This window comes from Crocodylus siamensis, chromosome 9 (genome assembly GCF_052110815.1).
Source record: "Crocodylus siamensis isolate JL-2025a chromosome 9, ASM5211081v1, whole genome shotgun sequence".
In the NCBI taxonomy this organism is placed as follows: Eukaryota; Metazoa; Chordata; order Crocodylia; family Crocodylidae; genus Crocodylus; species Crocodylus siamensis.
In genome coordinates, this window is record NC_143403.1 from 28,997,805 (window position 1) to 29,011,631 (window position 13,827).

A 13,827-nucleotide genomic window follows, 5' to 3' on the forward strand; every position below is an offset into this window, starting at 1 on the left:
CAACCAAGGAGTACCCACAAGACAGTGTAGTTTTTCATTAATTTATGTAATCCAGAAATATGTTAAAAATAACAGACTAATCAGTCTTCCCATTTTTGTAGTGAATGTCAGATTCTGAGAGAGGGATTCAAACTATTTGAAATGTAGGAAAAGAGCTGGATCCAAGAAGAGGCAGAAAAAATGGAGTGCTGAAGGCAGGTGGATGAAAACTATAGGTCAGAAGATTTCAGAAGTCAGAAATTATAAGGTGTAGCAAGATCTGTGTTCACAGGGCAGCCATGATGCCCCCTAGTGGCCGTGAGGCCCCTGCCTGGCTTCGGCTTGACTGCAGCCCTTCTGTTGGATCTCACCTGCTATGCCTTGATTTTAATAAAGATTATAAAAGGAAGGCTGCCTGTGGGCTCTACTTGAGTCTGAGTCAATCCTCACTGGGCTTTCCATGAGTCCTCTCAATAATAGCCCTGCACCCCCAGACCAGCAGGCCTTCTCAGCCTGCCTGTGCCCCTGCTGGGCACTGATTGCCTTATGGGCTCCTTGCATGGCTCTTTAACCTTCCTTGTACTATGCCCCAAGCCTCGTGGAAGTGACCATCTGATGTTTGGCCCTTTTGAGCATGGTCTCTGGCACCCTCTGTCTGCTGGGCCCCTGGGGCCTTGCACTCATGCCCACTCTGGGCTCAACAGCTGCTTAGGCCTTGAACCTGCTCCTAGCAGGGCTCAAGGCTATTGCATGCTCCAGGGCACTAATGGGACCTCTGCAACTGCCCCTTATAGTCCCAACCCGAACCACTGGTACACAACTGTAACTCAAACCATAAGCCCCTGGGCTACAACATAAACACCACAAGGGGAAGAAGCCCTCTACCCCTTATATTGGCATACCTCCCAGCTTGGGCTTCTGTATGTTCCCCAAGCCTTCCTATTCTTGTAGGTAGCAAAGCAGGCAGTCAAGCATCCCTGGGTGGCACTCTCCTGGACAGGAGCTCCTTCCCCTACAGCTGCCAGGGAGAGAACCCCTGGACTGGCTCAGAGCCAGCCTGAGCTCTCCTCTGGTCATGTGCCTCATCAGCTCCCTGCACTACCTGGAAGCAGCCTCACAGGCTGCTAGCTCCCTTAAAGGAGCAGGTACATCCAGTGCACTGCTACATAAGGTCAGACAGACCATTGTGATCTTTCAAACTTATTTTACTTGTTCAAGTTCGCTGATGACACCAAGCTGTGGGGTAAAGTGAGTACACCGGCAGGCAGGGACTGCATCCAAGCAGACCTGGATAGGTTAGAGTAGTGGGTGGATCTGAACAGGATGCAGTTCAACAAGGACAAGTACAGAGTGCTGCACCTGGGGAGAGGGAACCAGCATTATGGTTATAGGTTAGGGGCTGACCCTCTTGGCAGCACAGAGGCAGAGAGGGATCCTGGAGTCAGGATTGACTCCATGATGAATATGAGTTGCCAATGTGACAAAGCAATAGGCAGAGCCAACTGCACCCTGTCATGCATTGACAGGGGTATCACTAACAGATCCAGAGAGGTCTTGCTTCCCCTCTATGTGGCACTGGTCAGGCCGCAGCTGGAGTACTGTGTCCAGTTCTGGGTGCCACACTTCAAGAAGGACGTGGAGAGGGTCCAGAGGAGGGCCACTCGTATGGTTGAGGACCTCTGTGGCCAGCCCTATGAGGAGAGGCTGAGGGACCTGAATCTCTTCAGTTTCTGCAAGAGGAGACTGAGGGGGGATCTTGTGGCTGCCTACAACTTCATCAGGGGCCAGCAGCAGGGACTTGGGGAAAGTCTGTTCACCAGGGTCCCCCCTTGGACTTGCTAGGAACAATGGCCACAAGCTGAGGGAGGATAGGTTTAGGTTGGCTATTAGGAAGAACTACTTCACTGTAAGGGTGGCCAGAGCCTGAAATAGGCTTCCCAGAGAGGTGGTGCTCTCACCTTCCCTGGAAATCTTCAAGAGGATATTGACCCCTCCCACCCCCAGTGTCATTCCTGCCCATGGTAGGGGGTTGGACTTGATGATCTGTCTAGGTCCCTTCCGACTCATTGATTCTATGATTCTATGACTTTTTGCATTACACAGGTCATTGAACTTCACTAAGTTAGTTCTTGTTTGAACTAAAGCATGTCTTTTAGAAAAACATCAGGCTTTGACTCTTCATGGCAGGCCCTCAGATATTTGAAGATTGTCATATCCGCTTTTAATTACCTTTTTTCACAAGGTGAATATGCCTATAGATTTCAGCCTCTTCTCAGAGAACCTTCCAGGCCTTTTATTTTTTGTCCACCTCTGAGTCTGCTCTTATTTCACTTTCTTTTTACAATATGGAGTCCAAAACTACACACACAAAGTGAGGCCTAATTAGTGTCAAGTAAAGAGTCACTATCACCTCTTGTGTTAGTCTGCTGGGTTATCTGGTCCTTGCTGTTGTCTTCACCATTTCCACTTCTTGAAAGTGGTTACTGACTTCAGTCTGTTCTTCCTGAACTCTAGGAATCCTCCTTCTTCTAGTAGTCACATTGTGCCATTTCTCTTTTCTTTGGCCACTCCTGTACCAGCTTCTCATGACTCCTATCCAAGTAGTCTTCATTTTTCCTGATTGTACAGTTTTGATACCTATACTTCTATTGCTTGAATCTTCCTCCAAAATCGACACCAGCTTACACTTCATTCAGATGAAATAGGCCTTAACAATGCAGGAACACAAACATGTTGTATCCCCTGCAAGTAACAACTGCTGATTTTTGTCTCCATTTATGCCTCCTAACCCCCCACTGGTGGACATGCAGAGGACCTAGACTATAAAAACAAAATAAAGAAAGCAAAATACCATTCTCATCCTTTATCCCTGTGTGCACGTACAACCACCTGCACATACTGACTCCTTTCTCTGGTTTCCACCTCAGAAAGGCTCCCTCTGTTTGTTGCTCCTTCCGTTAGCAAGGGCCTATCTTTGTTGTTCCAATAGCTAAACATCCTCCCTGTCTAAAAAATAAGCTAACAGATAAATTGAAACTTGCAGTCTGAAGTTGCCTGGCCATTTCCAGACATTAGATCTTGTTTAAACAATTCTGTGCTAGGCTAAGTACATATTCAGCTGATTATTCACCCTCCCATCTTTTTCAGAGTCTCTTCCAAAGAGTACAGGTCCCCTTCCTGTAAGAATGGCTTGCATGCTTTGATTCTTCACAATCTTGGTTTCTATTTCAATTGAATTCCATTTAATTTAATTCCTAGTTTAAAACTAATGGAAGTTTTTTGAGTTTTTCTTTCATGCAGCATGTAATTAAAGTGAGGAACTCATTGCCACCAGATGCTGTGGAAACTGACAGTTTAACCAGATTCAAAAAGGTATTGGAGGAAAAGGGCATCAGTAGCTATTGAGGATGGGAGTCGGGGATACAGCCTCTGAATTGGAATTTCCTAGACCTTAAATGCTGGAGGCTGCAGTGGAACCGTGGAAAAAACCCTGGTCATACCCTGGTTCACTCTCAGCATCCACCCCTACCACTGTGTGACACAGGATCCTGGTCAAGATGGACCTATGGCAATTCTTATGTTCTTATTTGACTGTATTTAAATATCTATGATTTAATTTATTTCAGTCCCTGAAGCCATCTAGATAATTTTGCATAAGTTATCTGTGTCCAAACTGCATCAGTAATGACTTTCTTTATTTTTTCAGCTCATGGATTAAAATTTGGGCTGTCAGTTAATCATTGTTAATGTGCATATTTAATGCATTAATTGGTTCTTGCATTACAGTTTTTAACACATTAATCATGCACATGGTTTTGGAGCCGTCATTTGGGCTCCACTCTGCTGCTGCCTCTGGGTTGCCCAGTGGGGGAGCAGTGGAAGTGCAGAGGAGCCACAGGGCAGCCTGGGCATGGACTCCAGGCTGCTACAGCAGGAAGGCTTGGGGTGGGGTGGGGGAGGGCTCACACAGATGCACACGAGCAGCCACGGCATGCACATGGCCACAAACACAGCCTGGCAGCATTAGAGCAGCACCCAGAAAGTAAGTCTGTGAAGGAAGGAGAGGGGGGAAGAGGAAAGGGGGCAGCTGATCGAGGCCCCCACGGTGAGGGAAGGAGTGGGACAGGAGCCAGGGTGACTGGGGCCCTGGGGACAGGGTAGGTTGTAGAACAAAGCCGCGGGTGGATCATCCAAGGGCATCGGGGGAGTGCTCTCTGCTGCTGCGTGCACCCCTAGGGGTGGCATAGAGGGCATGTGCCCTCCAGATTTGTGTGCAGGGTGGAGGCAGACTGCTCACTGTGAGATGGGTTCTGCACCCTGCTGCCTTTGCCCCAGGAGCCACACAATGCCACGTTGTGCCTCACATCACTGGACAAGCAGGGGATGTGCGGCCAGCACGTGGCTCTTTGGGCAAAGGCAGCAGAGTACAGAGCCCCAGCCTGCAGCGGGCAGCCCATGTCTGCCCTGTATACAAATCTGGAGATGCATATGCCTTCCCTGGGGGTGTGCACAACGATGAGGAGCTGTGACCCCTATTCCCCTGGATGAGCCACCTGCAGCTCTCTCCTATGATATGCTCCAGCCCCACAGCCCTATTTGTTCCATCCCCTGCCTCTGCTTCTCTCCCTCCCTCACTGTAGGGGCCTCGATCTGCCCCTCTCTGCCCACTCCTTCCTCTCCACAGATTTACCTGCTGGACGCTGCTCTACATGTCTCCGGGCTCCATTCCTGTAGGGTTACTATATTTTTCATTTCAAAAAAGAGGACACCTCTTGGGGTTGGTAATATAATTGTGGGGAGAACAGTGATGTCAACATACCCTGCCCCTGCCTCTCATTCCCAAGCCACAGCCCTGCTGCTGCCCCTTGTTCCTGATCCACAGTACCCTGCATCCTGCCAGGGTGTGCGAGGGTCACTCCTCCTTGGGCTTCAACCCCCCCACACACAGAGCCCCCAACGCACTAACCCCACCCCCAACCATACAAAGTACCTGCATTATTTTGAGTTTTTTGCTGTGACATTAAAATCACAAATAATTGTGGCTACTTTTTTTTTTTAATCGTGCAATTAATTATGATCAATTTTTAAAAATAATTTGAATGCCCCAAATTTTTTTTAAAGGGTTTAGGGTCAAGAACCTGTCTTTGTAGAACCCCATTTGAGGATCATATGCTTGATGGTGATTCTTTATTTGTAATTATATTTTGAGACCTATCCATTAACCATTTAATGAGAACATTAAAATCTTGACCCAGTATTGAAGTTGTATGTACCATGGATTTATAAAGGGACATAATGGTACTTTCTGTTTTGTTTACAATCCCTTTCTTAATAATTCCTAACATTTTGTTCATCTTTTTGTTGACTGCTGAGCACTGAACTGATGCTTTCAGTGAACTGTCCACAATGACTCTCAGATCTTTCCTGTGTGGTAACAGTTAGTGTGGACCCCATCATAATGTAGGAGTGGGTTATGTTATTTTTGCCCATGTGAATTTCATTTGCCATTTAATTGTCCATTTGCTTAGTAGTGCAAGATCCTTTTGTAATGTTTCTTAGTCCTCCTTGGACTTTACTGTCTTGAATAATTTTGTGTTCCATTAATCTGTGTATTAAGTTCTTCCCTGTAATCTCATGACTACCTAACTTCATTAAGACCCTTTGATGGGGGACCTTGTCAAAGGCTTTTTGGAAGTCCAGATATGTTATTTTAACTGGATTCCCTTGATCTGTCTGCTTACTGACATCCTCAAAGAACTCTAGTAGTTTGAAGCATGATTTTCAGTATGTGTGCTGTATTGAATTTGTGTCCTGTAAATTTCTTATTTAGAATGGCATATGGTAGTAGGTTATCGAACCCTAAATATATTGAATCAACAGTTATTTTTATCATCCAAATTTGTATGCATATCATCCACAAAGATATCAAGTTAGAAAAGATCTATTTTCTATAAACCGTATCAATAAGCATTACTTCTCTTTTATATTCTTCATTTCCTTATTGTTCTAGCTTTTCTATTAGGTTTTCCATTCTTTTGCCTAGTATTAGTCAGGTTGATAGCCCATACACTATATGGTTTCAATACAATACAATATGAACATTCTCCCAGTTATTTGCAACTTTCCAGTCAGTTTCAAGGCTTATTGAAAATCAGCTTTAATGGTCCAGAGAATTTCTTTCCTGGCTCTTTCAAAACCCTGAGGTACAAGTGACCTGCTGACTTAGAAATGTCAAACGTCAGTAGTTGCAGATTAACACTGTCCAGAGTTACATATGGAATGAAAAACATTAACATCACCATCACTGTGCTATATACTCATCTGGCTTTTCTGTAGCTACCTAACAGAATGATTGATTGTTTACTTTTGTGTTTTCTACATTGTTGTTATTAATGGATCTCTCTTTCTGTTCAGTAGTGGATCAGTACCATTGTAAGTATTCCTGCTGGCCATAGACATCTCAGTGCCATTTTTTCTTCTCTTATCCATTTCCTTATCACTTCTTAGCTCATCATTTTTAGATCCATTACTGTCCTTTCCCTCTTTTCCATTTGTTTTATGTGATTTCATTTCACCTCTAAGATAATCGTTCTTTCAGCAATTCTTAATTGTGGGAATATGGGTTTTTGAGCATCTTGTAATATGGTCTTGTACAATTTCAAATTATTCTTCACATTTTTCTAATTGGAATGTTTTTTTATGCAGATATGGCTCATACTTGTTTTGAGCTTGGCCAATTCATTATTTAAAACATATTGGATGCATGTATGTTTTACCAATTTGGATGTTATTGAACACGGGGTTGGTGCCTAATAACTTTTTGCAGTAGCTGCTGTTAACTGATCTTCTTTATCCACTCTACTTCAGCATGTATACCTGTTCACCACAGTGGTATTTAAGTTCTAGTTTGTGTTATAAGAGATTTAGGATAACGTTTACAAAAAAAACAAACTTGCGAATGTGAGGGATACATTAAATATAAACACAGCACAAACTTTCGCATAGATTAGATGTCCTTTAAATCATGTCAGTTGGTTTAAAACAATGGTGCTCAACCTTTTTGTTCACAGGGCTGGACGGGTAGTGCCCAGTCCCTCTGTAGCCTGGATCTGGTTGGTGAACACAATCTGGAACCTGTGCTGGTTGGTGAACACAATCTGGAACCTGTGACTTGCACTGTAGGACCCTATCTAGCCATGTGGAGGGACGAGAGAATAGCCTGGCACAAATCCAGACCCACTGCAGGGAGGGGGCATGGCCCAGACCCAGCCTCTCTTGGTGGGGGGGCATGATCCAGCCCCATGGGGGAGAAGGTGTGGCCTGGCCCTGCAGGAGGAAGGGAGTGTGTCAGGCCACAACCTGGCAGGAGAGAGGGATGGGGGCACGGCTGGGTTGGAGCATGACTCAGCCCTGAACCAGCTGTGCAGAAAGAGGGGCATGGCCGAGCCCCATGGGGAGAAGGAGGCACAGCTCAGCACCAACCTGGTTATGCAGAGGGAAGGAGATGTGGCTATGCTGGGGGAGGGTTGTGACCCAGTTCTGGCCTGCTACTCAGGGCTTGGGATTTTGGCGGCAGGGATAGTGGCTATATTAACTGCCATGATATTAACCACCACTGCTTCCCTGCCGCTGAATTTTCTGACCTGTGGGGAGCCCTGCAGATTGGATCCCAAGGCACTGCAGGCTACATTTGGTCCATGGGCTGGAGGTTAAGCAGCCTCGGTTTAAAATCATACTAGAACTTATTGGCAATGCTGTAAAGTGGCTGGAGACTAAGAAGAAAGTAATTCAGTTTAACTATATGATGCACTATGTAACACTTAGCAATTTAATTACTGTATGATTGTGATTTGGATTTAGAGATTCAGTGAGATTGCCCAAATGATAAAAATGTGAGGGGAGAAAGAGACCATCGTGTTTGTATGTATTTGCCTCTTTTGAAATAAGTGGCGTGTATACACATGCGCCAGGGTGGAGGGAGGGCGCTTTAATTAAGAGTGGTTCATACCACAGTGTCACATGTATTCAGTGTCCTGTGCTTCAAAATGGCGGTGGGGGTACCTTAACTAAAGCTCTTTTGACAAGCTTTATTTAAAGTGCCCCTGCCACCATTTTGAAATATGGGGATGCTAAACGCATGTGATGTGGAGGCTTCTGGAGCATGCTAATTAGCATGCTCCTGCAGACTCGATTAATAGAGTCTGCTCCATGTGATAATTAGCACACATTGGAGCAGAATGCTGTCATGTGTATAGGTGTCCAAGGTAGCCAAACTAATAAAGGGTGGAAAAAATGCACCAACTTAGGTGCAAAGCAAGACTGTGAGCTTGGCTAAACCTTTTAAAAAAAAAAAAAAAAAAAAAAAAAGGGGGTGAGCAAAAATTGTGTATGTTTTGTTACCTTGTTATTTTGGATGGAAGTTTTGCCAGCATCATGCTAAAGGAATCTGACAGAACAGCTGTGAATACCTTTCTTCAGCCTTGTCTGGTCTTCCAGAGACAGGCATATCCGCATCCTTACTGATCTGGGCCATAAGACCTTGAGGTTGGTACTGGAGCTGACCCATTTTGATTATGTTCTGTCTATAATATGACTTTCAAACCAAATATGCCAGGTAGTCATGGCAGAAGAAAAATTTCCTACCAGTTGGAGCTGTATCTTTAGAATGCCAGTAGATACAGCTTTGAAAGCTAGTAGGATTAGTCCTTTACATTTTTTAAGGAGATTAATGGGTTCTGCGTGAAGGCAGGAGGGATACTTTTACAATGAAACTTTAATAACTGAAGTCATCCCTGAGATATAAGAACAGGGTAGTGTTTATTGTTCAAAATTTGGTCCTCCTATGTGCTACTTGGCTGCTGCATTTCAGTGACTGCTGTACATATATAGTTAGTAAGGCATCTTAAAAGTGAGGCATTTTGGAATGTGAAATTACTAAGGAGAAAAACTACTTCTTTACTGCACTAGATTTTAGAGTTACTTTCTGTTCATGACTGCAAGCATAGTCTTAAATATGTACCAAGACATTAAAAATATATTCTAGTTTCTACCAAAAATCTTTCCTTTTTGTTTTCTTTTTTTAGTGGAAGACCAAATATTCCAAACTCATTCTTAGGACATCAGATACGGTACCTAAAGGACTGCATCAAGTTGTGCAAGATGCTTTTTTGACCTTGCAAAAACATGGTTGTCTCTTTCAAGATCTTATTAGGATCAAAGGAAAAGATTTTTTTACCCCAGTATCTCGTATATTAATTGGAAACCCAGGATGCACTTACAAATACTTGAACACAAGACTATTTACTGTTCCTTGGCCTGTGGAAGGTTCCAAAATAAAATATTGCAATCCTGAAATGTTTGATGCTTGCAACGCCTTAATGAAACTTAATGACTACTTGCATAATGAAGCGGTCCAGGCTTTAAAAGAGCAAAGTTTGTCTGAGACCAAAGAAACCAAAGATGCTGCTGTTACAAATAAGGAACAGGATTTTTCTACTTGTGTTGAAGGGGAGAGGACCATTTTAGAAGATCAAAGCAGCTCTTATGTACCAAGGACTGACTGCATAAACCTAAAGAACAAAACTTCTTATAACTTGACTTTATTAAATTATATGGATCCACTACAAATGCTGTATTTAAAACAAGAGCCTTATTTTGGAATGGGGAACATGGCTGTGAGTTGGCACCATGATGAGAATCTGGTTGAAAGTTCAACAGTAGCTGTGTACAGTTACAGCTGTAAAGGTAAGTAGTCAGGTGGTAGGGCATATTTGAGTAGTTTTTCAAAGTCCTGAAGCAGTTTTTATGTTTAGGTGCACAAAAATGCCTAGACACCTGCAAACCTATCTACTAATCTAGATTTGTTACTTGTTTCCAAATCGGTTATGGTAATTAACATTATCTCTTTATGTGTAGACACTACTGTCCCTTGTCCATGAGGTAAAACTATTTACTGTGCCTGGTAATACTGAAGTACTTTAAATGGATTGAAAGGTTGCTAAATTAACTCGTGGACTAAGAGCAAAGAAAAATGTGTCATATCTTTATTCCAGGTTCTTATCATTGAATATTTTCAGTCCTGTAAAGTGTTTTATTGTAGTTCAGATCATTGTCTTCATTGAAGCGCTTTGTTGAATATGGATTTAGTCCTGCTGTATGCTGATTTTACTGTCCTGTCTTTGCAAAGAACATACCGACTTGGCTGTGTATAGCAGGGGGCCAAGCCTGAGGCCTGCTTTGCTCACTCCTCTGGGTGAGCCCAAGCAGAGAACCTGGTCGCCGAGGTTCTGGTACTCGCAGGCAAATACTAGGCAGGCACCACTTGAGTTAAAAATCACACTCTGTGAACTGGTGCAGCTGAGGCTGACTCCCATGAAGCCAAAGGAGTTCTGGGCCTCTTCGAAAAGTAAAGCAGACCAAAATGGGGTGGCGTATTAACCCCTCTGAAAAGGGGAAAGCAAGGGGACTTACCTAGAGTTCCTCATGGAGCATGGAGAAGCCACTGAGATGGGAAGAGAAGAGCTCCAGTTGTCAGAAGATGTGGAAGCCAGATCCCATGACCATCGCTGAACAGGATCACTCTGTCCCAGTAGGGCAAACATCTCCTCAGTTTAGGGAGTGAGAAGAATTCTGATCTTCTCCCCAGGTGAGCATGTGTTGAGCTTGGAGGGAGAATTACAGAAAACGTAGTGGGGTAAATGGTTAAAAGGGTTAATGTCAAGTCTGAATTATATGAGACTGATCACTGAAGCCAATTGAAGCTGGATAAGGGGTGAAATTGATTGATCAGAGCATAGACTGCATTATATGTGGCTCTGAAAGTGATTAAGGGTGATTTAAGGAATAGGAACTGATTGCTCTGGTCATAGGCTGTGCTATAAGATGCCCTGAAATCCATTGGAGTCTGGGGAATGGGGAAAGCTAATAAGAGTGTGGACTGTAATTATGTGAGAAGCTGAAGTTGTTCGAAGGCGGATTGAGAAGAAAGATTGACCAATTAGAGCATGAAACATCTAACCTCTGACTTAGAGTTAACAGCAGCCTGCTTATGGAGGGAGGTGAAGTAATCTGAGTGAGGCTGCATTTGTTGAGACCCAGTCCCCGGTTGCAGACTGAGGAGGAAGAAATTTGACCGACAAGGAAAGCCTGTTTAAGTAGATAAGGGCCCAAATTACTCTGGAGAGAGAGAGAGACTGGGGCTACAGTCTTGTGATAGACTGAGGTTGATAACAGGCCCAGCTGGTGATTAATTTCAGTTAATTGAATATAGGAACTTTTCAATTGGTCTCAAGTTGGGGTCAAATTCTGGTACGGTCTGGGGGACCAGACCCCCAATAAGGAGCAGGCATGAGGAAAACCCTTTTGGAATTGACCTGTAGCTCAGAAGAACACTGTTTTGGGAGAGTGACTGACCAGGGTGTAGGGAAGGAGGAGCCCTTGGATACACCCCTTGAAAACTCTGCTCTCCCTGTTTGTACCAATATCATCTTAGCAACGAGAAGTGGAAGGGAGAGAGCGAACAACCACTGCCACACTGTGTATAAAGGTTTTTCTCTGTTTACAGTGAACTACATGAATTCTTGCCCAGGCATTCTATGTCGGTAATACGTATACCGTGTAAGGAAGCTGCCAGTCCTGTTATAGTTAAAAAAGGGAAAAAGGTATATCTGTTAGTGTTCGCATTATAACAAAAGTGTCTATGTCAATTTATACAGGTTCTTAGTTCTTTCAAATATATTCAGACTAACTCATTTAGAGAGGATTGAGCTTTTGGGTGCGTCCAGAGGAGTGCGCATGTGCCTCTTGCAGTATCTCAGAGCCTATTGAGACACTGCAAGAGGCACATGCAGGCACACTGCAAGAGGCACAGTTCCCTGTGCTGCAAATTTGCAGTCTGGGGGCAAAATTAGACCCCTTGAATATTCAGGGGTCAAAATATACCCTGGGCAAAAAAGGCAGGCAACAGGAGGCTTGGGTCCTCCACCCTGATAACCAGCCAGAGCATCTCTATAGCTGGCCCTTGCCCCAGTCCTGAAGTATGGTGCCTGCCTGTGCAGGGAGCTGGACCCGGGCTCTGTGCCAGCAAGTAGATGGGGGGGGAACTGAAGAAGGGGGGAGGAAGCCATAGGGTGACCTCTGAGCCCCATCTCCTGCCTGCTACCTGGGTCCCCTGGATTGCTGGCCTGCCTGCCCCGGTGTCTTGAAACTTAAAAAAAAGCCCCACACTCATCAGTAGTAGCAGCGGCTCTTGGGGCTTCTTGGGCCAGGTGAGAGAGGTGATCGGGGCGGGGCTGGGCAGGGGGCCACTATCGGAGACAAAAGGTTGGGCAGGCAGCGTATGCCAGAAGGCCCCAGAGGCCCCATCAGCTGCTGCTGCAGCTGGTTTGTGTGGGGCTTTTCCTTTTTTTCCCCTTTTTTCCAGTGCTGGGACACTAGGGCTGGGCAGGGCAGCCACAGGGGTTGGGGGAGCGGTTACCCCTGTTGGGTGGCCTGTGGACCTGTTGGGGGGCTGTGGCCCCCATTAGGGGGCCCTGCGGAGAGGCCTGTGGCCCCTGTTGGGGGGGGCAGTCTGTGAGCTGTGTGGGATGGCTGTGCCCTGTAGGAGGCAGGGGACCCACTCCTCCTGAGCAGCCTCCCCCAGTCCCCCCACGATCCACCTACAGCTATCCACACCCCATGACCCCCGACAGCCAGCCACCCACTTTTGTTTTAATTATGGAAGAACATGGATTTCAGGGTATTTTACAGAGTGACTTAGTGCGCCTGAGGGGGACACCAAGGAAAGCCCCCTGGGCCACACCCATTGGTCCCCAAAGGCATCCAAGGAGCTGGTGGATGCTGTCTACTGGTATTCTGCCTAGAAAAGTGCACAGACAAGTGAGAGGAAAGTGGTGCCACAGTCTCAGGCAACTTTCCAGCCAGAGCCTCCTTCCTGATTAAGTACAGGGCCCACTTGGCCAGGGCAAGGAGAGGGTTGACCAGGAGGTCCTGGGACTTGTTGGGGCCATGGATGGGGTGAGCAAAAACAAAAGGGGGGGTGAAATTCAACCAGAAGCTCAAGAGGAGGCTCACCTCATAAATGCCTGTGGTGATGGCTCTGTGGAGGAGCCTCCAGGTGAGGTCGCCAGTGGCTTGTGGGATGAGGGTGGAGTGCAGACTCAGCCATTGAGGTGCTCCAGCTACGCCCTTGCCGAGTGGGTCCTGCCACTTAGATTTCATAGACATTTGGGCTGGAAGGGACCCCAGAGGATCGAGTTCAGCCCCCTGTCCCAGGGACAGGAAGTCAGCAGGGATCATAGGATCTCAGCAAGATAAGCATCCAAATGTTCAGAGTAGGTGCTTGAACTGCCTCTGGTGGCATTCTATTCCAAACCCTGGGGGCTTGGACAGTGAAGAAGTTCTTATGTCCAGCCTGAATCAGTCGCAGTGGAGTTTGTGACCATTTGATCTTGTCATCCCTTGGGGTGCTCTGGTGAACAGATGTTCCCCCAGATCCTGATGAGCAGCCCTGATAAGCTTATAGCTGGCCACCAGATCACCTCTGAGCCTGCGCTTTTCCAGGCTGGAGAGTCCCATGGCTCTCAGCCTGACATCATAAGGTCTGTTCCTGACCTCTGGTCATGCGCATGGCTCTCCTCTGCACCTTCTCCAGTTTCTCCACATCCTTTTTGAATTGTGGAGCCAAAACTGTATGCAGTATGCTACCTGCAGCTTCACCAAGGCTGAGTACAATAGGAGAATGACGTCCCAGGAGTTGCTTGAGAAGCATCTATGGATGCAAGCCAGTGTTTTGCTCACTTTGCCAGCTGCAGCATCACACTGAAGGATCATTTTCGTCTGGCGGTCAAC

At 45.8% G+C, this 13,827-nt stretch overlaps 1 protein-coding gene across 8 annotated transcripts in view; it reads left to right on the top strand.

Moving 5' to 3' along the window:
- Positions 1–13,827, top strand: part of FTO (FTO alpha-ketoglutarate dependent dioxygenase) — a 437,735-nt gene that overhangs the window by 92,028 nt on the left and 331,880 nt on the right. For all 8 annotated transcript variants that reach the window (XM_090063582.1, XM_090063584.1, XM_090063581.1 and 5 more), the window contains one exon: positions 9,063–9,723. In XM_090063582.1, the coding sequence (XP_089919708.1) occupies positions 9,063–9,723 (661 nt within the window). The remainder of the gene's footprint in view (positions 1–9,062; positions 9,724–13,827) is intronic.